General features: G+C 37.2%; 4 protein-coding genes and 1 non-coding gene across 8 annotated transcripts; 3 read left to right on the forward strand and 2 right to left on the reverse strand.

The window, feature by feature from the left end:
• Positions 1-890: 890 nt before the first annotated feature.
• TRNAV-UAC (transfer RNA valine (anticodon UAC)) lies at positions 891-963 on the reverse strand. The gene has a single exon. It is a non-coding gene; the product is annotated as a tRNA-Val (tRNA).
• A 97-nt stretch (positions 964-1060) lies between these two features.
• LOC135609370 (RNA polymerase sigma factor sigC-like) lies at positions 1061-6303 on the forward strand. The gene is made up of 7 exons (XM_065102558.1): positions 1061-1234; positions 2883-3061; positions 3160-3744; positions 3832-4062; positions 4150-4290; positions 4398-4598; positions 5824-6303. Exons 1-7 carry the CDS (start codon positions 1141-1143, stop codon positions 6103-6105), a joined length of 1713 nt encoding a protein of 570 aa, XP_064958630.1. The 5' UTR covers positions 1061-1140; the 3' UTR covers positions 6106-6303.
• Positions 6304-8659: 2356 nt separating this feature from the next.
• On the forward strand, positions 8660-9404 carry LOC135609371 (germin-like protein 9-3). The gene has a single exon (XM_065102559.1). It carries the CDS (start codon positions 8790-8792, stop codon positions 9402-9404), a length of 615 nt encoding a protein of 204 aa, XP_064958631.1. The 5' UTR covers positions 8660-8789.
• Positions 9405-13415: 4011 nt separating this feature from the next.
• Positions 13416-14659, reverse strand: LOC135608871 (probable serine acetyltransferase 1). Its single transcript, XM_065101920.1, has one exon. It carries the CDS (start codon positions 14577-14579, stop codon positions 13665-13667), a length of 915 nt encoding a protein of 304 aa, XP_064957992.1. The 5' UTR covers positions 14580-14659; the 3' UTR covers positions 13416-13664.
• Positions 14660-18556: 3897 nt separating this feature from the next.
• Positions 18557-26004, forward strand: LOC103980379 (uncharacterized). 4 transcript variants are annotated; one of them, XR_010485757.1, is made up of 3 exons: positions 18557-19360; positions 20462-21329; positions 25074-25213. XR_010485757.1 is itself a non-coding variant. In XM_009396771.3 (3 exons), exons 1-2 carry the CDS (start codon positions 18668-18670, stop codon positions 25233-25235), a joined length of 855 nt encoding a protein of 284 aa, XP_009395046.2. In that variant the 5' UTR covers positions 18561-18667; the 3' UTR covers positions 25236-25247; positions 25721-26004. The 4 variants fall into 4 exon arrangements, 3 of the variants coding, with proteins under 3 accessions (XP_009395046.2, XP_009395047.2, XP_064958632.1); XM_009396771.3 differs by lacking the exon at positions 20462-21329 and adding an exon at positions 25721-26004 and having other exon boundaries at positions 18561-19360; positions 25074-25247; XM_009396772.3 differs by lacking the exon at positions 20462-21329 and adding an exon at positions 25721-26004 and having other exon boundaries at positions 18561-19360; positions 25074-25215.
• Positions 26005-26272: the final 268 nt, after the last annotated feature.

A 26272-nucleotide genomic window follows, 5' to 3' on the forward strand; every position in this document is an offset into this window, starting at 1 on the left:
CCATTGACTTTTGCCACCTCATAGTTCAAACCGGATGCAATCATTGTCATGAATTTGTCATAGTTATCTTCATTGACATTGGAATTATGTACGGTTTGCGTTTGCATTAAGTTCTTCTCTTTTTTAGTGGTCTATACGAAGCCTATATAAGTCTACACAAATTTTATTGGTTTGTGGTTTGACTTATTAAGTGAAACGTGAACCAAGTCTAAAGATGTTATGCGGCCATTTCTAATCCACAAGTTGGAACATTAAAAGAACAAAGGGATACGACACTCCTCGTTGACTTTTTCATTTATTGAACGAAAAAAAGGACAATAATAGGCAATGAGTATTCCCACAAGTAGGGATGTGAGCCTTTTTTTCATTTGGCATTTGGACTTTAAGCGGGGTTGACTTTTGTGTTGTTCTTTTTTTTTTTTTCTTTTTTGTTATCTACAATTAAGATTTGTTGTTTTCCAACCATTAGAAAAGTCGGAAGAAATAATAAGAGTTCTCTTTTCTTTGATGAAAAATTCTTCCTTTCTTTTTTTCTCTAAGATTTTTTTTAAAGAATGTTATTTTTAAAAACGAGTAACGATTTCTTTTTTGAATTTAGTTAATGTGTTTGTGTTTAACTTTAATTTACTCTCATACTATATTATCATTATAGATATTGATGAGATATAATTCGACCGTCCAAACCTATCAATTGTTGCAATAACAAAACAAAATGATCCATCGGAATAGAAATGAATGTAAAATAAATAAATTGGTGCACAAAATAAATATCTAAAAAAAGATTAAATATAGGAAATTAACTTATTTTGAATCCATCAGATTAATAATGAATGAAAAAACATAAATTGATGCACAAAACAAAGATGCAAAAAAAAAAACAAAATATTAAATGATGCTGCCCAGGATCGAACTGGGGACCTTTAGTGTGTAAGACTAACGTGATAACCACTACACCACAGCATCTGTTGTGATCGAATACATTTAATACTAATAATAATAAGATAGGATCTCTCCCAAAGATTGGAAATTGGTGGTGTGAGTGGCCAAATTCCCTCTCGATTTCTTCCTCCACACGCGCGCTACCACTACCACTACCGGTATCGTCTTCCTAATCAGCGGCAGCTTCTTCCGCAGCAGCGGATGGGGCTTCGCTTCATGGTGGTCTCCAAGGGATGGGTTTCTACGAAAATCCCGCCTCCTCCTCTCCTCCCCAATCCATGCTCCTCTTTTTCCTGTGAGTCCTCCGCTCACTATCTTCTTCGTATTCTTTCTCTTGTTTCTTCGAGTGCAACTCTTCTTGAAACCCTAATTCACGAATTACTCGGAGTTGCCGTTACTCGCGAGGAAGAATTTTTTGGCGGATGCTCCGAGTAAACGCAAATTTCTGTTAGGATTAGGGTTTTTACTAGCATAACTTTGATTGATTTATCCAATACTCTTTACGGCTCATATGTAGATAAAGGTATCGTTTTCTTTCTTCTATGGCTGTATGCGATAATTGTTGTGATTCCTTGATGGGGTTATCGTGCCGATCATCTCCTTGTTAGAGTTCACATATAAGTTGGGCCTTTTCCTAGTAATTTAAGCTTTCTTGTATCTGATATTAGCGGTTTCCTCTTTTTCCTTGTTTTCCCACTCACTTAGTTTCTTGTGGTAGCATCAGTTACTGCAATGGTGGTGGTGGTGGCTTGGTAACTGTGATAGCACCAAGGCGATGGTAGCATCACTAGTGGCTGGTAGCTGCTACAGTGGTGGCAACAATAGTGTTGGTTACAATCGTGTGTGAGGTGATCGCATTTCACATGGTAATGGCTGCAACAGCTTGGTGATTTATGTCCATCATTGTGATGGTGGTGGTGGTAGTGGCATGTCGATGGAGTTGAATCGATGACAATAGCAGGCACTGGTGGCAATAGTTGCAACGAAGGTGGTGGTTTTATTCACAATTATGGTGTTGCTGGGTACAATGAGGTTGATGATCATGGCACAGTGATGGAGGCAATGGTTTGAGACTCAAATCTGAGCTTCGATTGTGATGCAGAACCATTTTGATCGAAAATTAGTTTAGGACGTCTTTTGCAATTTTTTTTTTTAGTCACATGATGACATCTGCTACAATCCTATTTTAGTTATCAAGGCTGTCCAAGAAAAAAACAAAGAAAACTAGATGAAAGGAAGAATGGAATTATAGGTTTGATTGAACTTTCTGAAGAATGATATGTTTGATTGAAGATAATCATTCTAATAAGGAACTCTTTTCTCTTGATTCAAGGATATACAAAGAGGAACTATATCAATCATATACTTTATCAACTTGAAATATTGTATGACAAAACAAATAGAAAATACATCTACCTTATAAAAGGAAAGAGAAAGTGATTAATATGTTTTTGTTTGTGGAATACAATTTTTTGAAACTAATTTCATTTTGCAATTTATTATCTGTTGTTTTCTTATTTTGAAAATGATTTGCTGTATCAGGATATAATTTGCAAGAAAATGCACTCGATGCCAATGCGATGTCATCATTTGTGTCATTCTAATATGTTTCATGAGCATAAACTCTGTGAATTATCATATAGGGCTTTCACCAACCAATTGATTATGAAGTTCTCATGGCATATCTCTATTTTTTTTCTCTTATTGTAACTGTGGCTTGTAAGTTAGCATGTGTTGGAAGGAATAGTTAGGAACTATTTGCCATGGCTGCAATTGTCTTGACATAGATAATCTTTTATCATAAAATCATGTTTCCTGAAATGTGTGTGATAATCATTATGCAATATATTTTTGAAGGCCTTGTTTCTTTGCTGTTTCCTATACGATAGTCGATATATGTAATAGATATGTAACAGTATATGTTTGTATTTTGTTACTTGCAGCTGTATGCTTACTTCACACAGTGGGAGTTAGAGAGGTTTATGTTAAATTTGTAAGACTGCCTTTGCAGCGTACTGTTTTAGATGGAGGTAAATTACTACATACATCTACATTGAGAGCAAATGCTTCATTGTTTGGAGAAATACAGAGTGTTGAGGGAATTTCTGATAATGCTCCAGAGGTAAAGGTCTATCTTATTATGTGTCTTTGCTTATGTACTTATCCTTATGATTTAGCTCATGCTGCTGATACCAAATTTTGTTTTCTTCTAAATATCAGGTGAAATTGGATGGATGGTCTTCCAGAATTTGCCTTGATTTGGACAAACAAATTCCAATGATGGAAGCTTCATCTGCTTTTCATGCAAATTTAACAGTGAAAACCCCTTTAGAATTTAACTTATTAATGGAAAATATTGATAGGATAGAAGATCTGATTGCTGGAGCAGACATGGTGAGGTTGGAAAGAGATATTCTGACTCATATAGGAAGTCTTGGAGCTCTGAAATTATTTCATACCTCCTGTATCTCCAGAGCCCTCATGGGAAGCACTGTGGTATACTCAGATTTCATGGTAAATAAGCATCTTAGTGACTGTCCCTCTGAGCCTCCGTTGGATGACAAAAAGGGTAGCACAATTGTCCACTCTGGTAAAAAGGAAAAGAGAAAACTGAGAAGAGCAAGAGCAATGGAAAAGGCTTCCAAGATGTCTTCTCCACAAATATTTTCAAAGGGTAGACACTTACTGAAGAGGTCTTTGGTGTTGGAAAAAACTGTTTCAAGAAAACTTCTTGGCCATTTTGAGTCAGAAAACAGGAGGGAAGTGATTGCTAGAAATGAATCAGAGATGTCAATGGGAGTTAAGGTACTTATCATGCTGCATGGATTTGAAATGCTTCAGTTGTGCAATTCTTAAGAAGGACAAGGTTAATGAGTTTAATTTGATGTACAGGAAATTGCAAACCTAGAAAAAATATGTAAAGAGCTGGAGGAAGAAATTGGGCGACCACCCAGTTATACGAGATGGGCAGAAGCAGCAGGAGTTGATATGAGGACATTGCAATGGCGTTTGCAATTTGGTTGGTATTGCAGAGATACGCTTATAAAAAGTACCCGTTCCTTAGTCATGTTTATTGCGAAGAACTATCGAGGGATGGGGATTGCCTTTGATGATTTACTTCAGGTTCAGAAGATGCATCTTTGTACATTTGTTAAGACGTTGGATAGTTATCTTTGAATATGTCTTTATGTCCATGCAAACGTACCACAGGCAGGGTATGTGGGTGTCCTTAATGGCGCGGAAAGGTTTGACATGAAGAAGGGGAATCGCTTTTCAACCTATGTACAATATTGGATCAGGAAATCAATATTGGCAATGGTCGCACGGCATTCCAGAATGATCCAAGTTCCTGTAGGTCATCTTAAGGATATTGAAGATTCGGTACTTTTCAGCATTAGTTTCAGCTAATTTTATTGTGACTTATATAAAACTTTCATTTTTGTTTTTGACTTTTGTAGGTGAGAATGGAAAGCATGATTAAGCGGATACAGAAAGTTAGGAGAACACATTATAACAGGGAAGGAAGACAGCCACAAGACGAGGAGATAGCAAAGTTAACTGGTTTATCTCTAGCTAAAGTTAGACTCGCTAGTAAATGCTCTAGAGCTGTAGGTTCAATTGAGCAGGAAATCAGGGATGGTTGGCGCACAAAATTCAGGGTATGGAAGCTAACCCCAAACTTAGTTTGGAATGATTAATTTATTAGTTAATCTTTGAATATCTATTTGATGCTTTGATCAGTTTCTTTGCTTTGTAGTGTTCCTCATGTTTCTGGGTTGTCTGATGGAATTTGATGTGTATCCAAATAGTGCAGTCTATATTTGTCATTGAAGTGTATAGAAGCAGATTTCACTGCTATTTGTTTCCTGCATTATGCATGTTATAGCTTTGTATATGCAATTCACAGCTTTAAGAATCTTCCTTGTCCTTTCATTTTAGTCAAGCTGAAAGCTTTTGCATGTATGCATCTTTTCTCCTTCAAATTTTAGTTTACATATTTTGATGCCTGCCTTGCTTTTGGCACTTCGTCTGCCAAACATCAATTAAGAGCATAATTTGCTTGGATTCCTTTGAAGGAACTGAAGGTTGGCCCTTTCTTATTGTCTTTATGGATCTTTTTACCAAGAGTATGCTTAACTGGAATTAACTCTTTATCTGACCACAAATTTTCATTTGAATGAGAGCTATATACAAGTGTTGGATTGAGAGTTGGGATTTAGATGGAGAGCCATGGTGCCATGACAATGTTGTGACTTGGTGATAAGGGTTTGAACCAAGGAAACAGCCTATCTTCTTAGTTCTTATAGGTGTGAAGTTTTGTACATTAACACTCCTAATCCTAATATTGGTGGAAAATTTGCGCACTGACAGCCCCTTTTTGTTGAGAATATTTGATAAATTTCAGTATATTGTCATCTATCTACATGCATTGTATTATCTTATTATATAGGCTGGTCTCTAGTTTCTTTCATGGCCTTCTGGTTTCACCTAAAAGCATGTTTATAAACTAAAAGATGTTAAGTGTATTTTAAAGAAGTAAAGGTGGTTTGATTGAAATAAATCTTGTACTATGGCTTACTGTCACTGGTCCATTTTATTTCAGTTGTAAGTTTATTTAGTTCTGACCTTGAGAAAGTATACAACGTAGGACCTCTAAAAAGCAAAGCTATAATAATTTAAGCATCTCTAGATTCATTTTCTTAAGCAAAGCTTTATGGATTTTTGTAATGCTTTTGTGGCTTCATGAACTTAAAATTATTTTTGAACTGTTTATTCTTTGATGTAGCATGACTTCTCATTAAAAGTATGATTTGTTCAATTTGGAAAAAAGTATACAATGTATGTCCACTTAATACATGACATTGAATCAAAATTTTCAATCAGGAAATTATAGCAGATGCATCGGTTGGAACTCCAGATGAGGTCATAGAGAAGCAGCACTTGAGACAAGATACTTTGAATCTTCTTCAAACATTGCATCCCAGAGAAAGGCAAGTATTAGCTCTTCGATATGGTTTAGAAGACGGGAGTTGCAAGTCACTTGAAGAGGTTGGAAGGCTTTGCCATGTAACCAAAGAATGGATACGGAAAATAGAGAAGGAAGCTTGGTCAAAGATTAGAAACGAAGAGATGCCAAAAAAATTGTCACACTACCGACAGTTGTAGTCTCCCATTAGAAAGATATGCCTTTGGGCCTATACCATCCAAGTTGAGTTTGACCTATATATAATTATAGTTGATATAACCTTTTGGGCATTCTTTTCTTCAATACAAGAACAGTATGTCTTTCCTGGGAAGGTGTAATTCAAATAATTGTAAACATGGGTTTGATCAAAGGTCCTGGCTTACATTTCAAATCCTCAACACATATAACTAAAAGAGTAGTGTTATTCTTTTACAAGTATTTTCTGGTTAATCTTATGCATTGATGAAAGATTCTATATCAGGTCGGTTTGTTTTAATCTCTGCAAATCTTCCCCCTTTTGTTTCTATATCTGTTGTCTATGTTTTCCCAAAAAAATGCTAAGAGAACCATGAGACTTGATTACTAAAGCATATTTGCAGGCTTCATACTAGAGTTGCACAATTTTTATGGTTGATGATGCCCAAGTGCAACTTGTTTTTGCAGGATATGATGTTAATTCTCTAAATTTAGTTTACAGGCAGTCTTTGGAGCCAGATGTGGATACCTATGTTATTAAATAGGGTAGCAGTAGCGAATTAAGCGTTATGCATTACCTAAAGCTGAAAGGGGACACAAAGATAGAATGTACTTGCTCATATGATGAAGATTTATGTATGGGACGGATGATGACATAGAATGTCATCAGACATTACAAACCTATAACCAGATTAATACAGAAAAGCTTCTCTTTTAGAACAATTATAGAACATCTAAAAGTATTAACAAAGTAAGTAGAGTTTGAGTGGAAGTGTTTCTCATGAAAATATGAATGGAATACATATGGTTGTTACTTTACAGTGCACACAGAAGCAGCAAGATGAGAGGCAGCGAATATGAAGGTGGACATTGGAAATCCTCTGCTCTTTATGTAAATTTATCTGGTTCAATGTTAACTTGTTCATTCCAGTAAATCCTTATCACAGGTATCTTTTAGGTGACAGTTGAGCTGCTTTATGGTGCATTATATTTGATTTCATACTTGAACTTTTTTCAGCTTTTTTTGCTTTGAAAGTCTGCATAACATTTAAACAGAAGTGTTTCTCTCTCTCCAGATAACTTTTCAGTAGCTTCTTTCTTATTGTATAGTCAGGGTTATCATGTGTCTGATGGAAAACTTTACTTCGAATCTGATTGGAAATCTGTTGTTGTTCAGGAAAATGATAGTGCTGCTGTCAACTCATCCCGCCCACCTACGTTGAGGAAGGTACCTAAGCAAAAGTATCAACAAACATCAACCCTTTGCAGTCGCCGGTAGGAAAATAAGGTATATTCCTCACCTTCATTTGTTGGCATATTCCTTACCTTCTGTTGGCATGTACTGAAGCCAAGTGGTGTGAGGTAACTTCCCTAGCTCTACCTTTTGGATGAACGACGTAGGAGGTATTCTATCCTGTTGGCATCTCCTAATTGTCCCAAGCAAGCTAAGAGCTCTAGTAAAAAATATACCTTCACGACTATTCTTATGATGTTGTCCTCAATAATCCCTTGATAGGGTAAGAGATACTCTAACTTATCGTTGACATCACGTTATCGATCGCTTGGGTATAAAACTCAAAGCCCCTAAGCCAAACAAGGGCAAGCGGGCTCTATCTAAACCCTTCTGAGCTTTACCAAACCTCCTCCACCTACTCGATTGACTTGAGCTTCGGAGGGATCTGGTTGGAATATCCCCTGGACTTGTGCAGGACCCAGGCACATCTAAGAAGCACCTCGGAGCGATGTTGTGTGCTTCTAAATAAGGCCAAGGCATACCTCGAGATGACCCCGAGCCTCCTTCAACAAATAAGTCGCTCCTCGAAACGATCGTGGATCAGTCGTTGAGATCCTGCAATATTTCGAGAGTCCACCTACCACCTCGACTGCTCGTTTGGGCTACCATGCCTATCCCGACACTAGCCCCTAAGACGTATATATGCCTTCGAGACCGAACCAAGCTATGTTGACTCTCTAGCCAACGACATCGAGGAAACAACATTTTGACACTAGAATGATGACTCGAATGTTATAAGAACATCTATCCATGACTCCTCCCGACGAACGCTCCAACAAGGAAGCATCGTCGCTAGGCACTCAATGCCTTTGGGCAAGGAGGACAACCACCTTTCTTTCCTACGTGGTTGCCTTCGGCATAAACACAGTGACGTTACTAGCGTCTTTTCACTTATCTGTTCAACAGATAAATGTATGATTGGATATATTGTTCAATAGTAACAACAATAATAGATCTTAAATGGTAAGCTATATTAATCTTTTGTCATCATCGAGCATGTTGTACTCATAGAAAATAAACGAAGAACAAAACCCAAAAGCTGGAATCTAAAAAAATAATTTAACCAAATAGATCGCTTGACTCGGTTTATTTTGTTTTGGAACTTTTGGCTTATCAAGATATAATAAATTACCAATTAACAACATTGGTTTCAGCGAAGTCCATCCGATAACTACCAAAATCTTAGCTGCTTTGTGATATATCTATATATGTATTGCTTTGTGATTTCAGATGACTCTTCTTCTTGGATTGCTGCCCTCGTTAGCACTGGAGCTACGACAATTTCCTTTTCCTTCAGCCGGCAGTGCCGGACGAGTGTTACGAACCGCATATGCATATAAATATAGCTCGCTCGCCACGATACCAATCACCGTACTCTAATAGGCTTCGTGAAACATGGCCTTCCGTGATCTCCGCAATCTCTTCTTCTTCCTACTTCTCGCATTGGCTACTTCGCCAGTAGTTCTTGCAGGTGATCCCGACATCACTTCGGACTTCGTGCTCCCACCGAACACCAACGCCGTCAATGGCAGCTTCTTCACCTTCACAGGCATGCGCTGCCTGCTGGACTCGTCCCCGCCGACCAACTTCACCGTGCTGAAAGCTACAATGGCGGAGTTCCCGGCCCTCGGCGGGCAGAGCGTCTCGTATGCTGTGCTCTCCTTCCCTGCTGGCTCGGTCAACCCCCCTCACACTCATCCCCGCGCCGCCGAGCTTCTCTTCCTCATCGACGGATACCTCGAGGTCGGATTCGTCGACACCGCGAACAAGCTCTACACGCAGACGCTGCAGCCGGGGGACTTGTTTGTGTTCCCAAAGGGACTCGTTCACTACCAGTATTGCAACCGCAAGAATCCTGCGATCGCCATTTCTGCCTTTGGGAGTGCAAGTGCTGGCACTGTATCGGTTCCCAAGGCTGTGTTCACGACGGGCATCGATGACGGCATCCTTGCCAAATCGTTCAAGACCGATGCCGCCACCGTTGATAAGATCAAGGCTGGACTTGCATGAAACACCAGAATTCAAATCTCGTGGAAGCAGTCTTACAAATTGATTTGATCGAGTCGTTCAAGAGCAGGCATTGTCTTCTCTTAGAATATCAATAAAATTACGAGCGTGTTTCATCATGAACTATGATTGCTTGGAAAATTCGACTTGTTGATGTTATACCATGCACTTCCGTTACTCGATGCTATAAATATGGTTTCTTCATTGAAGATCCACATTCAATTTTTTATGAAGTAAATTTTGGTTTACATGATTAGATTTAAGACAGTCATTTTTTCTTCTTCATATTTGGTTGTCAAAGTATTGATCTTGTACAAACAGCATTATATATATATATATATATATATATATATATATATATATATATATATATATATATATATATATATATATATATAATGCATACTTTTCGATGTTATCTAAAAAAACCTTTATCTGATCGATAAGGCATCGTCCTCGAATCTAAAAATCATAATGATATCAATTTGCAAGAAGAACTAGATTTGTCTTCTCCTCTCTTTCTATTATTGACAGGACCACTATAATCAATAGATTAAGGACAATAAGAAATAAGAGAAGATTTATAATCTCTCAATAATTTGCTCATGTGACTAAAGAAAAATGAGAGAATATATGTAATCTCTCAATAATATCATATATCTATATTTTCATACCCAGTTTCTAGATAATTCTATCTATTTATAAGTAAAAATAAATTATCTAAAATAAATAATTATTAGAGTCGCTTCCATCAAGATGATAATCATCATCAAAATTTTTAATCAGATTTATAATCTATCTTACCTAATTATAAGAGAAATGTATTGAGCTCGGTACCTCATCTTATTGCTTATTAGAAGTAGACGTGATAATTACAAAATGAAGAATGGAAAAGATAGAAAAGATGCACTTAAATCGAAAGATCATCGGAGACGGCATGCCTCCGCTAATTGACGCTGTTCTTCAATGGCCTTAGAGGAAGTGAAAGAAGAGCGAGCATGTGTCGACATGCCAATGGAACACTTGCCTATTTATAGGCAACTCAGCAATCCTAAAGGGAATAGGAAAGCCCCTACTTCTTCATTTCAAATAACAGTAAAACAAAAAAGCCTTCCTTCGTCACTTACCGCTCGACCCACCATGGGGCCCACCACGATCCGACGTAAGACCACTATGACATCCAATAGAAAGGCGGGTATCTTCGAGCCCTAATATCAAACGAGTAAGAAATTATTCTTTGATTTGAAAGAACGATGTAGTCTGCCCATCTCATTTACCTTGCTAATTGACTATGGGCCCAACATGACTAGACCACTATAGTGGCTTCGTGTTGCATAGGACCAATTTGACTTGTGACGGTAGAAATCATCCTAACTTTTTTTATCGAAGTCAGAATCATTATTATTATTCTATTTCAGAAAGCTCTCTTTGATGTAGCTGATAGCAAAGTTATTATCAAAAATTTCAAACTAAAAAACTATTGTTTAGGCAATTTACAATGTCTATTTTTGAACTAATAAAATCTAATGCATTAGTACTCAGTAAGTGGATGGGGCCTCCTAGTATGGGTCCCCTCTCTAGGCCCCCTCATATTTGCTAACTTGGATCACTCAAATCAGTCTAGATTATGTTGATTTGATCATATCATATTGAAATCATCGTAACTTTCTCGAATGAAGTTAGAATCACTATTATGACCTCATTTCAAAATTTTCTTCGAGTCCTACGCGATTGACTGCAAAATACGCACCAAAGATTTGGATAAAAAGTCATTATCCAAGTAGTCTATAGCATCAAATTCTATTGCTTGATATAATAAAAGGTGAGACAAAAAGAGTACAACACTAGAGCCTTCTAAGGAGTCACTTATCTTATTATTACTCTTGCCCAAGGCTTAACTCATTAGTGTTGGTATGATCGCACTCATTCCTCTTTTGTCACCCGATGCCTAAATGCACATCCCCATCTGCAATGGGCGAGACATCCTATTGTGGGTATCCTCTTCGAGCCCCCTCACATGTACCTTCGATGCTTGTTGACTTGGATCACATGAATAGGCTCAAATGTGATGGTTTCATGTTGCGTGAGGTTGATTTAGCTAGTTGTATTGAAATCATTGTAACTTTTTTGAAATGAAGTCATAATTGTTATTATGACTCATTCCGAAAATTTATCTTTGGGCTCTAAGTATCAAAGATTTCAGACCAAAAAATTATTGTTTGGATATATTTTGGGATATATTTTGATGTCAATTTCTATTGTCAACGCAACAAAAGGGGGTACAAAATGAGAACTTCCAAATGAATCACCCATCTTAGTATTAATCTCGCTCTTAGTACACTGAACTTTGGAGTTTTGGTGGGATCTAATACATAAATTTTAATATAATCACACCCATTCCTTTTTAGACCACTCGACTTGAATGGGGGTAGCTTTGTGTCCCGCAAGGTTAATTTATATAGCTTCTCTACCAAATTAATACAACCACAGATTCATTAATGCAATGAAAAAGGTATGGAGGATTTTTATTAAGTGGACAAAAATCTGCGTGAATTAGGTGGAAATCTCAATGTATACCTCCGAAGCACAGTGTGGCCAACAAGACAGCATTTGCAAGTGGGAAAAGAGAGGGGGAAAACATAATCCAAATATTTATCAAGAACTCAGAAATTAATTTAAATAAAAATATTAGGATGAAATTGATTCAATTATCAAAAATAGAAAGAGATACGATGAAAATTTTATGTAATAAATGCTTCCTATAATAACAAGTCGTTACGAACGTTACAATAGTTTCTTCTGTTATTATCGTTGTCATCGTTATCGTCAATGTTTATCAAAACATTATTTTACTGGATACTTATTTTACTAAAAATAATAATATTTAGATTAAAGAAATAAGGCAACATCTAAATTAAAGCCTACGAAATCTTGCTCGATTCCTCTAAAGAACCACTCTAGAATAAGTAAGAAAAAGCAAAATTACACACACAAGTGTCTTTATTTTCTTAATTATTACCTTAAATTAACTAAGTATACATCTCTTACAATTAATCTCTATTAGCTATTGTAAGTTAATTGTTATTCGGAACTCTGATATACATTTGTACCCTCTTATAACCTATTCTGATGTTGAAAATGGGAGTATTTATGTATTTTCAATATTTTATATACCATTTTGACCTGAACAAACTAATATTAACAAATCATTTGCATTTTTGGGATGGTTGTTAATGACTTGTAACATATATGAGATGCTATATTAAAATTTATAATGGCAAATATTTGTCATTCTTAAATTTTACGAGTGTATATATATATATATATGTATGTATGTATGTATGTATATTAACAAAGATAAAGTGTAACAATACATTCTAGACTATGTTTACTACTTTTTATGCTCTTTCTTTTCTGCTTCCTTTCAACTATAACGAATGACCCGAACACACCATTATTTTCAACAAATTATTCACAATTGCATGTATTGTAATCCTTCATTCTTCTAGGTATTCATGCACAAGAATATATATACATATACATACATATATATATATATACGTATATATATATATATATATATATATATGTATATATATATTCTCATTTTATAGTATGATTTCTCATCAGTTATTTCCCCATTCAATCAACCAACAAAAAGGGACAAACAAAATGAATGAATCCCAAACAGCAAGTTATCACAACAACCTAGTATTAAAATTTTCCTGGTTCTGCACATTAGATTCTATTGCTATCTTATCCTAGAATGTTTGGTATATCAGAATCGACTATCTCAGCTGCTTGGATAATTATTAGATCAAATTTAACTTGTATTAAGCTTCATTAAGGATAAGTATATGAATTGTGCTTTTAAAACCTCCATGGAACCCTTACTCCACAGACTGCTTTCGTTAGAACCCTCGAAGACTGAGAAGAGATGTTGATTCTGATTGAGAAGGTGCATGCAGTTGGCGTAAAGATGCAGTGATACCATATCATGAACAATCTTATTACCAAAACAGCAAGCCCGAATAAATGAACAGAAACTTGGAGGTACATTCTTCAAAGCACAAGCAACAGTGGCAGCAACAGAAGAAGAAGAAGAAGAAGAAGAAGAAGAAGATGCACGAGGGAAGGAGAAAATGGGAGGTAGAATGGGGAGAACCGTACGCCACCTGGTACCAATTAACAAACACCAACACCATCATCATCATGTATCGAGATGTGCAGATGCATGGAGTTAATGGCGGCGTTCAGTATCGATCAGATGACGTAGTCGGACCACAAGTTGTGATCCAAGTTCAGCCCCGGCAGGTCCTCGTGGCCCGCTGGGCTGCCGGTGCCCCCCACGAGCCTTGCCGGGTTCCCAACGGCGGTAGTTTTCGGCGGCACGTCGATAAGCACGACGGCGCCGGCCCCGACCTTGGCCCCCTCCCCCACCCTGACGTTCCCCAGGATGGTGGCCCCGGCGCCGACGAGCACCCCGTCGCCGATCTTGGGGTGGCGATCGCCGGTGGCCTTTCCGGTGCCGCCGAAGGTGACGTGGTGGAGGATGGAGACGTTGTCGCCGATGATGGAGGTTTCGCCGACGACGATGCCGGTGGCGTGGTCGAGGAGGACGCCGCGGCCGACGCGGGCGGCGGGGTGGATGTCGACTCCGAAGACGTCGGCGACTCGGGACTGGAGAACGAGGGCAAGGGGGCGGCGGCCCTGGGCCCAGAGGAGGTGAGCGGCGCGGTGAGCCTGCAGAGCGAGGAAACCCTTGAAGTAGAGGAGGCAGTGGGAGAAGGAATGGCAGACAGGGTCGCGCTGGCGGGCGGCGAGGAGGTCGGCGACGGTATCGGAGAGGAGAGACGGCGCGGAGGAGAAGGAATGGAGGAAGAGATCGTAGAGGAGGGTTGGGGAGCACAGCTGGTTGGCGAGGTGGAAGGCGAGCGACCGCGGCAGCGACGGGTGGGACAGCACGGTAGCGTACAGGAAGCTCGCCAGCGCCGGCTCCTCCTCCGCGTCCCGGTGCGCCTCCGCCTTTATCTGTGCCCACACCCACGACTCCGCCGGCGGGAACGTAGGGATCGATGACTGTGCGCCATCGGTGTCGGTGGTGGTGACGCCACCTTCTCCTCCTCCACCGCTGCAGCTGCTGCTTCCTTCGGTGTTCATGTGGCCGGCCGTTGGCATCTCTGTCTCTCTCTCTCTCTCTCGTGTGCATATATACGAGAAGGTTTTCTTCCTCGAGACAATGCCTTCAACTATGTTGGACTTTTGCAGGTGTATGTAAGGAACGAAGACGAGATGTGACGTTGGATTTTGAGATTGATTGTGTGCGTTGGAGAACAAAAATCTTATTATTTCTCACAAAAGATTTTGTTAATTGGATTTGCCGTCCAATAGTGGTTAGTAGACTTAACCTGGGCAGCTTCTATTAATGTTACAGAAGCTTTACGTGCTGTAGGAACAATTGACCGGCATTAGTGTGATGAGAATGAATGAATCATCAATGAGACTGTGCTTAAAATTTATATTTGTTTAATGTAGGATAGCATTTATAATTAATTACTTGGTAAAATATATACATAATTTAAGAAGGAAAATAAAGAATATATATATACATACATAATTGACCTCCATTTCTTGCAACATGCTTCATTTCTTATCCCTTAAATCTCTTGAATCAGCATCAGCTTGCGTCAATAGCTAGCTTTGTTAGGTTCATTGGATGTGGCCACATTTCCAAGTTCTTACTAGCTTAAATCCATGTGCCCATCGCCTTTAGAGTACATTAGAGACATCTCCAACATAAATATTACGAGGCAGATTGCACTAGAAAAGATTCTTTTGAGAAGAAAGATGCCACTAAGAAATATTATGTTTATAGAGGAATAGGAACTCCATACTTTGATCAGTGCAACTGCAACTCGTGTGATGAAGTTGAAATACTAGTCATACTCCTAACTATTCTTACATGTCCAAATTGTAGAACCAAATGGCCAGTAATATCAAGGTATACTTATGCTACTTTGGTTGATAAATCCAACGGAAATTGATATATATATATATATATATATATATATATATATATATATATTAATTTGTTTATTTATTTCTCTTGGCTATGCACACCTAGCTTTCATGCTAAGTTGTTCTACTTGTTTCTATAACATGTTGACCATCTCATGTTTCTTGTATGGTAGTGATGTGATGAACCTTGACGCAAAGAAGGATACATTCGGTGCAAAGTCTCCTACCTTACTCAATGAGTGGGTTCTTCATCCATTGGGCATGCGTAGTGGATGGCTTTCGAGGAAGCTTCATCAACCACCCTTCTAATTACTTTCCTCCTCCATGTTCTTTTTTCTCCATTGTAAACCTTTGTTTTCAATTGTAAGACTTAGTCTATTCTAAATTTTCTACACCTTTAAGACTAACGATAAAAGATTTTAATTTTTTTTTATAAAAGATAAGTGATAAAAATGAGATCTAAGCTTTAGACGTTACGATATATTGTCAAAGTCTTTACCGATTAAATTAACTAATATCTTCAAGATTTTAAATCTTGATATTATACTTTTATTTTTTAAATTACTAATGATAATATTTGATAAAAATAAAAATATAAATGTTTTTAGCAGTCTACTTCCCATCAAATGATAATGGGATCTTAAAAAAATACTTTGGGACTTATTCTATTTTAAGTTCTCATTCTAAAGAATGTGATTGCATTGTAGGAGTCAGAAAGCATGAGTAACAAAGGTTGGTTGACCAGTCTAATTGACTCCAATGAGTATAATTCTCTTATGATTCAAAACTCATAGTCGTAATAAAGAATGTTCTAAATTATTTGTATGAGTGAAAATTTGATACCAATTTGATCAATGCAATATAGACACGTTGAATAGTACACCGACTTCTATTGTTTAATATCATTAAAAATAATAAAAAATTAACTAATGACTTGTACTACCAACCTATATATAATTTGATCTACAACATTAACACAAAGAATGGAAGAAAATCTTTGTGGATTATAAGAAAAAATAGTTGAACATTAAAGAAGTCAATGACACAACTTCTATATTAATGTAGGTCAGAACTTATCGACGACAGAGGATCCGGCTAAAATGACACTCTTACGTAAGCATATGAAGATATACTTATGCAATAGTCACATCCTTTTATTATTAATGGATATAACAATTCAAATCAAGTTTGTTTTTCCTTCAAAAAGTCATTTAATAATTTATTATTAAATATCACACTAACTAACTCTAACACCAATTCATCCACTACTTCTTCGAATCTGAATCTAAAACAAAAAAAATCTAATATAATAATCTTTTTGAGGTGATTTATCTTAGGATAGACATGATCACACAAGGAAGACTATTGACACCTTATCACTATGTAATTATATGATTAATACCTCATCAACATATAATCGACATCTCACCATCACGTGACTAACACAACCTTACCCTCCGTATATAACACACCTGTTCACAATTATATCATGCTCCTTGGATTTGTTGCTACATGATATACAACACTCACTCTCGATATTATATCATAATCTTGAGCGTAATGATCCTAAACCGTACTAAACTCTCTCCTAATATATATACCTCCTCACAAACTCAACATTTAACTAAATCCATTAATTCAAAGACTAACCTAAGTATTAAAATATTTTATTAAAAATACTCCAGACATAATTTTGTGGGCTTTGATGTAGTTCTCCGAAATTTAGCCAGAAAATCTTCACATCTAACACCACGTCACACTGAGACAAACATGGATTAAGACTTTGGTTTCAAATCAGCATCACCAAAATCTACTTTAATAATGTGCAACCAAAGTGGTAGTTGAAATTAAAAAAAAAGATAAACAAGGAGGAAGAGAGAATATAAAGGATATAAAAAATTAAAATTATCTTGAAATGATGATGAACATCTAGAAATCGTAGATAACTGATAATAAAAAAAAAGAATAGAGGTACTTCAAAACTAAAATCTCTTATTGAACATAATAACTTACAATATCTCAAATATTGAATCTCTTTATATTTTTCTATCTTTATCTCATTTCTCCTATTATATCTAAAGGATGATTATGCTAACCCTCTATTTACGGAGGTGCTATGGACACTTCTTCTAGCTAAGAAATATTACGAAAAATCTTAAAACTTGTGCAATCTCCTTTGCTGTAGTTTCAATGTATGTATATGCAGTGTTTTATAATGTCTTCTAATTTTGAACCATGCAATCAATAGTAGTGCCCAAACTATCTCATTTATCTTGATCAATTGTACAACTTTGATCTGTCACGAACAAATCTTATCAAAATTTTTGAACTAATATCTGAATATAAAATTAATATAAACAACATAATTATCTTTACACATATATACCTATCACATGAGATTGTAAGTAGTTTTAGGCAAAAAAAAATATTTTCTCATACATCAGTTAATGCTTTTCCACACCTTACGATTCATAATTTTGGGATCGATAAGTATTGAGATTCTTAAAGTTTAGTGTCTAAACAATCCAACTATGACAAAGATGATGTAGGCTCTATACCAAAAAAATTATGTATCAAGACTCTATATTTGCATGAGCAACAACGGTAGAAGATCACTACTCAGACTCGATTGTTTATGGTTATGATTGTATCAAGGTTCTATATTTCTCGATACAAGATGATGTAGGTTCTATACCAAAAAAGATTATTCTTTTTTATATTTTTTATATTTTATTTGGAAGCTTAATAAGTTCTATATGTAATATATCGATACATAAAATTATGAGTCGTATTTCAAATCACATTGAAAATAGTCTATATGTAATGCTTATCATATCTAACTTAAAAGACTTGCATCTTTATATATGTGGAAGTAGTAAAATAAAATCACATTGGAAATAACAACAAATAATCGTTTCATATTATTAGCTGAAGCGTGTCGGTGTTTTGTCGAAGCCACAGTGCTGCAGCATCGTTTCCTCCTCTCTTTTAGTCTCTCTCTCCGCATCCATCCCTGCCTGCGAATCTTTGAACGCCTCACGCCCTCGAATCTCCCAGTAATATCCCTTTCGAATTTTCCTATTTAGCCCCCGCCCCCAACTCTTCATTAATATTCGCATCCGCGGACATTATGGACGGCCGTGATCGCCCCCAGCCTCACTGTTGCTCGCATCAGCAAATATTTTGATAACCCAATCCCTTCCTCTTCCCCCGTGAGGTGCGGGCGCGAGCGATGCGGAGCAGCAGCCATGGAGGTCGTCAGCCTCAAACCCTTCTTTAGGGTTCCTCCCTCCTCTCATCTCCATCAAAACCCTACCCGTTCCCGTTCCCCGCTCCTCTCCTATCATTCCCGATCCAAACCCTCGCCTGTCTCCATCTCCTTCGACTCCCCGGCCAGGAGGTCACCGCCCACCCTCGCCGCCCCATCTGTCTCCAGCTCCCCTCGCTTCAACCCGTTCTGCCTCCTCCTCCCCATCCTCCACTCCTTCGGTGGGTTCGTCCTCTCCCGCCTGCCAAAGGTGCGGCCTTGGCTGCACGGCGGCCTCGATGGTCGCGACGGGGAGGACGGCTACCTTTGCTGCGGCAGCATCGGGACGCTGCTGATGAGCACCACCGCGGCGGTGTCCAAGGCCCGGGTCAGCCCCTTCCTGTGGACGCTGGCCGGGAACCCGACCTTCGTGTCGGGGCTCGTGGCCTGGTCCCTGGCGCAGACCATAAAGATGTTCCTCAACTTCTTTGTGGAGCGGAGGTGGGACCTCGGGATGCTGTTCAGCTGCGGGGGAATGCCGTCGTCCCACTCGGCGCTTTGCACCGCGCTCACGGCTTCGGTGGCGCTATGCCATGGAGTGAGCGACTCGCTGTTCCCCGTGTGCCTTGGCTTCAGCCTCATCGTCATGTATGATGCGATTGGCGTCAGACGGCATGCCGGCATGCAGGCTGAGGTGAGAGTGTTTTGCCTTTCTGTTGGTTGTCTATTTGTTACTAGTTTCTCCATGCAATAATAGTAAGAACGATATATGTGGATGCTCTAACATAAACTTAAATTTTTAGGATAGTGCCATTGAGGCAGTAGTGTAGCATTTATTTGTATAGGCTTATCTCCTTTTTCCTATCTTTGCGTTTCTATTCATCCACATAACTATCTTTTTGTTGTGTAATCAGAATTCAATTTTTTTCAAACATATAGAACTAGTTGCTGAATCTTTTCCAACTAACGATTCAAGAGAAGCTTACATTTCCTCTTCTCTTAATGCTATTATCATTAGTCTTCTGCTGCTACGGTCATTGTACTGTTGGATAGTTTGTTGCTTCTACAAGGAGGTTGAGTTGTTTTTTCTGTCAGTTTTGTATAGCCATTTTAGTACCCACCTATTTGTTATAGTTTAGTTAAATGCCACTATATCAGAGTTGAGTGCAAAGGGAACCATTTGATTTGTCAATACACGAGATGACAGATCAGTGCTTTGTGAAATCCATGAATTTCATTCTTAATGCAAAAACTTTGACATTTAGGTTGGGATATCAATCTTAGAGAGCTTAGCATCTCATGAGTTGATCCTAAAAGATCTTCTCCATGTAATACTCGACTTTATAGCTCTGCAGATCCATGCTTAGTGCCTCAACAATTATACAAATGAGTTCTGGTTTTCAAATGTTGTTTAAGTTGGTCTTGGACAACCTTTTTCTTATATTGCTGCCTTGTATAGTAAGTTTCTAGTACTCGTATTCATATGAGGTTGCACAATAACTTGTAGATTATAAAGTCAAGAGCCAAACTTACATTTGTTGGACTAGATGGTCTTTAGGCTTTGATATTTGTGATTGTTTATCATGAATGTTTTTTATTATAAATAGAAACTTAAGACTGCTCTATTTACACTGTCGGCTATTATCATACCATAGATCAACAATTTTTTTTATTTCTCATGTATGCATAGTTTTTTCAAAAATAGATTTTTTTCAGTGCAATAGAACTAATATGTTTTCATAGTTGAGCTAACACACAATACTTTCGACGCACATGATTCTGCTCTTATGTTCAGATTATCTAGCTGGTTTTTGTCTTCGTTTTCTCGTGGCCATTAAGGAGAACTTGTTGATAAGTCTGCTTACATGATACATGGTTGACCTGAGTTACGAAGGATTTCACATAACACTTCACTTCTACTGTAAGTATAGGGATCATAGCACAGGTGATGTGTGCCATTTCCAATTTCACCATCTTAAAACAATATGCATTTTGAGTCAAAGGTGTTGGCACCTGTCTATGGTCTTTATTGAATAAGCATCTATGCATGATTGTTATTATTAAAACTATATGAGAAACTCCTTGTCTAACATGAGAAACATAGCAGCATAAGCAGTTTAGACAGAGCAAGTTCATTATCAAATAACATTCTAACAAAGATCATAGTGAACCAGTCAATCAAATCAGCATCATGAATCAGGATGACAATAATAAAGGGTAAAAAAGAAGAAATCAAGCTCAGAGAACCAAAAAAATGAAATGAAAGATGCATAACATTAAACACATTTAAGAAAACAGAAAAATAGAACAAAAAGGATAGATAGTATGAGAGAAAGATTGGCGAGTCAGCCCATAAGACAAAAAGATGGAGGAAAATTTTCTAACCTGATATCACTTTTTTCCCTATCGTCTATGTACTTTGTTTTCTGTCTTCCCTGCATATAATAAACGGCAGTAGAGAGGTGGTCTTTTCCTACATGCTCACGGGAATAGTGCAGCCGTGGAGAACATGCGTAAAAGAAACTGGGGATCAAATATCAGGTGTAGCGGTTGGTATCAGCAGGAATTTGGTCTGACAGCCAACTCAAACATAGACTGGATGACATAGTCTGACTTTGCTCAGTATGAGTTGCATGATCCAATAAGCTCATGCTTACCAGATGGTAAGTTTACATCCAGTACCTCTAATCTTTTATTTTTATCATTTACACTTGTCCTTTTTTCTTTTTCTTTTTCTTCTGTTCTCTGAATATCATGCTTTCTCTCTCTCTCTCTGTCTGATATATATATATATATATATATATATATATATATATATATATATCATGTTGTCATTCTACATCTCGTGTGATCTCTCTTTCTCGCCTCCTTCGCCACTGTTTCCTTCTTTTCCCCATCACATCACTGCCACCACCTCATCCACCCCACCACATTGTTGCAGTCATCTTCCTTGTTGAGGTCCCCGTTTTCTCCTCCTATTGGTTCTCATCTATCTCTGCCTCCTGCTCCTTCGCATCTCATCATCTGATATACCGAGTGTGGTACATCAGCCTGTACTTGTACTAAGTGTCAGTATGCCAAATCAGACTGGAACCATTCCAGTTAGCCATCAACCGTTGTCGACACTGGACTAAGGTTTTGAACTTTGAAAATATGACATCATGTTTGTGGCTTCTAACATTATTGGGCAACACATCTTGTTGAATGATTTCTTCATTTATTCTTCCAAATAAAGAGAAAATTGCAACTGGGCCATTTGAGTTGCAAATCAGCTACAATGCCAGAAAAAAAACTCAGACTCGGCCGATTTTTCAGAAGATTCATTCATCAACAAGTCACTCCACTCATAATAATCAGGCAGAGTCACATTTTTCCTAACAGCCCTGACTTTCATCATTCTTTTAGTTAGATGGGCTATGAAATATGTGACTTAGTTGAGTCACCAAGCCAACTCTTCCACTTCTCTAACCTAGCATGTTATTCTGGGGTAACCATGTTCACAAAAAAGTTATGAAGAAGTGAAGAAATGTTTAATACTTTTTTAAATTTCAAGCTCATGCATATGCTACTGCTTTGATACATGTGGGCTTTTCCTTAAGTATATTGTAAAAAATCAATATGACTTGACTTGTAAATATAGCTAAGGAATAATTCTACAAGTACTTTTGAACTTTCATATATCTAGAATCAAGGTTTGACATACCACCCAAATTGATACGAAACGGGCAGTATGTATTGGTTCGCCAGCTGACTGGTATCCATTTCAGGAGATATACAGAAAAGGGTTAGATATCGGTCAAGACGGGTGATGTATCAGCCGATACGGTCGAAGCTCATGTTGTGTCAATTGATATGGGTTAGTTCCAGTTGGAATTTGACCGACCCCAATCGGGTCAAGTTTGATCCCAACAGTCAAATTGACCATTGGGGCCTCTTTTCTCTCACTCACTTTCATTCTCACACTCTTTCTCACCCGTTCTCTCACTCTCGCTTGTGATCATAGTTCGTAGTTGGTGATTAGTGGTAATTAAGCTGTTGATTTGGATAAAAGAGGGGTTGGAATTCGAGATCCGGTGGAATTTCTCTCAAATTTGAAGGTATTTAGTTTTTTTCTATGTTTTATTTATCATTCCATTTAATTAGAGGCGTATAAATGCATATTTACAAAGATTAAACATGATTAAGCTCATTATCTTGTTAGTAACAATTAGGTCTATTGTCTTACATTTAGGCCCAAATTGGAGGTATTTAGTGTTAATCACAGTCTTATGCACTTATTTGTCTCATGTACACTCTATTCTTAGTTAAATACACTAAAATTACTATTAAATTAGGATAAAAGGCCTAAAAAAGATATTTTGTGAATTTTTGGCCATTTTCAGCCTTTTTTTGAAAACCAGTATGTTCCGACATACTGGAGAAGGTATTTATATGATTTATAGTGTATGTTCATTTGGTATTTATATTGTACGTGCGTACGGTATTTGCAGCATACGTACGGTACGTATGCCAGTATGATATTTATAGTGTGTGCACCATATAAATATGGTACACCCATGGATCAATACCATCGGTCGTCACAATACGACGGTCCATGTCTAGGATCATAGGCATTGTTGGAAACATTCTAGACAAGCATGCATACACAAATTTTCTGCTTTTTTTTTTAAAGTTAGTTTGGATCATTATTCCCATATGCACAAAAGATGTCTAACACAAGCCATGCAGTTACAAAAGTGAAGATTTATATCTGAAGTTCTTTCTGGCTATTGGTTTGAATATATGATGCTTCATGCATGGTGTGCAAGGCAAAACCACGGTGCCGTTTCTTACTTTACATGATCAAAAACTTCAAAAGTTATATACGCCATTAAGTAGCAAAGCAAGGACTTTGCAAATCATATAGTAGAGTTTGTTGATTCTACAAACTTGTTATAGGTACAGGTCATCAGTTTCTCATCAATATTTGGAGATTGTCCAATATTGCTAAGGCAATTGGATGTGGATTGGGTTGAAAGCTGAGAATATGTCAGAAAGTGTTAGAACAAAGGAGATTCTGCATGCAAAGGAACTCTTTCTTATATGAACCTGCTATAGATCTATCTCCTCATACAACATGCTTCAGAAATAGAGAGTGAATATATGACAAGTTTAATTATATCAAATAATGAAAAATATAGTAACATGCTTGCACTATTTAATCACCAATTTGAGTGAAACAAGATCTCTATAATCTATTTTGTCAAACTAAAACATGAAAGCTCTACCAGATGAAAACTTGCAACACTATTTAGTTCTACTTAATACACGAAAAAGGGTGATTGCTTGTGGCCATTTTGCATGGCTTGCCTTAATTAGTTTCTCAATGGCTTTGAGTGGACTATTGCTTTTCCTCCATGAGAGTGAATAAGATATACTGTGAGAAAAAAAGCATTGGCACCTTCCTTTTATCTAGCAAAGTCAAGTCATCTAAATTTTGCACCATCAATTTTAGGCTCTTTGGTAACACTGTCTTTCGCTTTAACTCTTATTAGTTTATAATTTATATTGCCATGTTACCTTTTTGATAGTCTGGAAATTCTTGTGAAGCCCTGTTGCAGATGTTAATTCTGATGTGCTTGGTTTACCACAAGCAGTTCATCTTTCTTTTAATAGGGCCTAATTGGTATATAGCATTCCTAAACTCTTTTTTAAAATATATCTTTCTGAAAATAATAAGCTCTTTGTCGATAATAAGTTGGATTAGTTGATTTTTTGTAGCTTAAAGCCTTGAACCCTTGTGAGACTTGGACAAGAATGATAACCATGATGATTTATTTTCTGCATCAGAAAATTAATGTAATATATAATGCTTTAGAATCTACACTGAACTTTGAACATCAGCACATTGTTGATATACTAGTATGCAGGTCAACCTACCAATACATGTACTGTTTCTTCTAATTATTTCCATATGGATGAATCTTTGCTGGTCGATGTGTTTCATACTATGTTTATCGTATGTGTCCTTTGAGAGAGCTGTCAACCATTATAGTCATCTTCCATACTACATTGTGTCATATACTTTGAAGTAATTCATATGAGATTTTTGTCATCCGTAAATATGCTATCCTCCCTGATTAATTTGTATATGTTGATGTGGAAAAAGATGAACATTTTTACCTAAGTGGAAGCTTCGATACAAATCACGTATATATAATATGCTATATTTCACATGGACTAAAAACAGACGAGATGTGTATTTAGTTTCCATGTAAAATTGATTTTTTGTTGTTGTTTGAACATGTCTTTGCTTGCATGTTTGATGACTCATGCTGATGATACAATGGACTTCTTTTGTGTGTGTTAGCCTTGAATATTTTTTTTATTCCTGACATTTACCAATCTAAAATGTTTATGCCATTTAGGTACTTAATAAGATCATCGAGGACTTGTTTCAAGGGCATCCCATCAGTGAAAGAAAGCTAAAGGAGCTCCTGGGTCACACGCCATCGCAAGTATTTGCCGGGGCTGTTCTCGGCATCTTGGTTGCTTGCATCTGCTGTCAAGGTTCTGTTGCCCCAATTTAGATGCTCCATCAGGTGTCTAAAAAAGCATTAAATTGTCAACTATTGTTGGCATTGTTGTAAACATATTTTCTAAACACGTTGTCATCGACTTTATTTTTGTTCAAATATTAATTGTATTCTAATCAGTAATTTTTCAGTACATGGTTAGAATATTTCAAGAGCTATGCTTTGTGCAAAAACAAATCTACAATAAGATTGATATTCACTCTCATGCACAAGATTTTGTAAATGCAATTGTAAAGCAATTGCAGCTATAACTTCAATTATTGGCAAAGGATTAGGGACTTAATTCCTGGAATTTTCTCTAGTATGTTACGATACAATGGATGCATATGTTTTAGCCTCAGTATTAACTTTGTGCAGAAGTGCATATCTGAACTAACCTTGTAATGCTTTCACAAATCCTATTGTTCTCACAAAAGTGGAATCACCGGAAATTATAGCAGATTGCCGTGTCTAATCTCAGCCTATTCCTTTTTCTTCAGGTGACATTGTCAAGTAACAAGAATTCAAGTGTATCAACAAACTATATTATTTATGTGGCACTCGAGGCATGGGTTGTTCACTTCAGGTAATTTGGGTGAGTGGCAAAGATATGCAAAGGGTTAGTGGACTCTGCTTTTATCGCCGCATTTATCTGCATAGATGTTCTTCTCAATTATATTTTTCTATCATTGCTTTAAATACATTGAATTTGTAGTTTATGTGGCATACACACTTGTGTTCCAGAGATGATGTCGGCTGTTTACATGCATGGCTATGTTATCTCTGTTGTTCTTGCTTTTAAATAGTTGGGAAAGAGTCAAATTCTTGGCAATGCTCACACACCCCTATAAGCCCAAAAGGTCAATTCTAATGTTGCTAAAGAATAATCTTATTATGATGTCAAAACGTCATTCTTTCATTCACACAAACCTTGGAGTTAATCAGCAAATTTTCTTAGTTTCTGGTAAATTAAGATTATTGTTTTGCTAATATTGTTTGATCCATATTTATCGTGCCGACCATCGATTGATACATGGATCAATTCCAAGGGT

Source organism: Musa acuminata, chromosome BXJ2-4 (genome assembly GCF_036884655.1).
Source record: "Musa acuminata AAA Group cultivar baxijiao chromosome BXJ2-4, Cavendish_Baxijiao_AAA, whole genome shotgun sequence".
In the NCBI taxonomy this organism is placed as follows: Eukaryota; Viridiplantae; Streptophyta; class Magnoliopsida; order Zingiberales; family Musaceae; genus Musa; species Musa acuminata.

Bases quoted from the DNA above. Each gene is read 5' to 3' on its own strand.
- LOC135609370 (XM_065102558.1), top strand. From the start codon at position 1,141: ATGGGGCTTCGCTTCATGGTGGTCTCCAAGGGATGGGTTTCTACGAAA. The intron at 3,745-3,831 runs GTACTTATCATG...TTTGATGTACAG, and splicing joins AGATGTCAATGGGAGTTAAG to GAAATTGCAAACCTAGAAAA. The intron at 4,291-4,397 runs GTAGGTCATCTT...TGACTTTTGTAG, and splicing joins CCAGAATGATCCAAGTTCCT to GTGAGAATGGAAAGCATGAT.
- LOC135609371 (XM_065102559.1), top strand. From the start codon at position 8,790: ATGGCCTTCCGTGATCTCCGCAATCTCTTCTTCTTCCTACTTCTCGCA.
- LOC135608871 (XM_065101920.1), bottom strand. From the start codon at position 14,579: ATGCCAACGGCCGGCCACATGAACACCGAAGGAAGCAGCAGCTGCAGC.
- LOC103980379 (XM_009396771.3), top strand. From the start codon at position 18,668: ATGGAGGTCGTCAGCCTCAAACCCTTCTTTAGGGTTCCTCCCTCCTCT. The intron at 19,361-25,073 runs GTGAGAGTGTTT...TATGCCATTTAG, and splicing joins ATGCCGGCATGCAGGCTGAG to GTACTTAATAAGATCATCGA.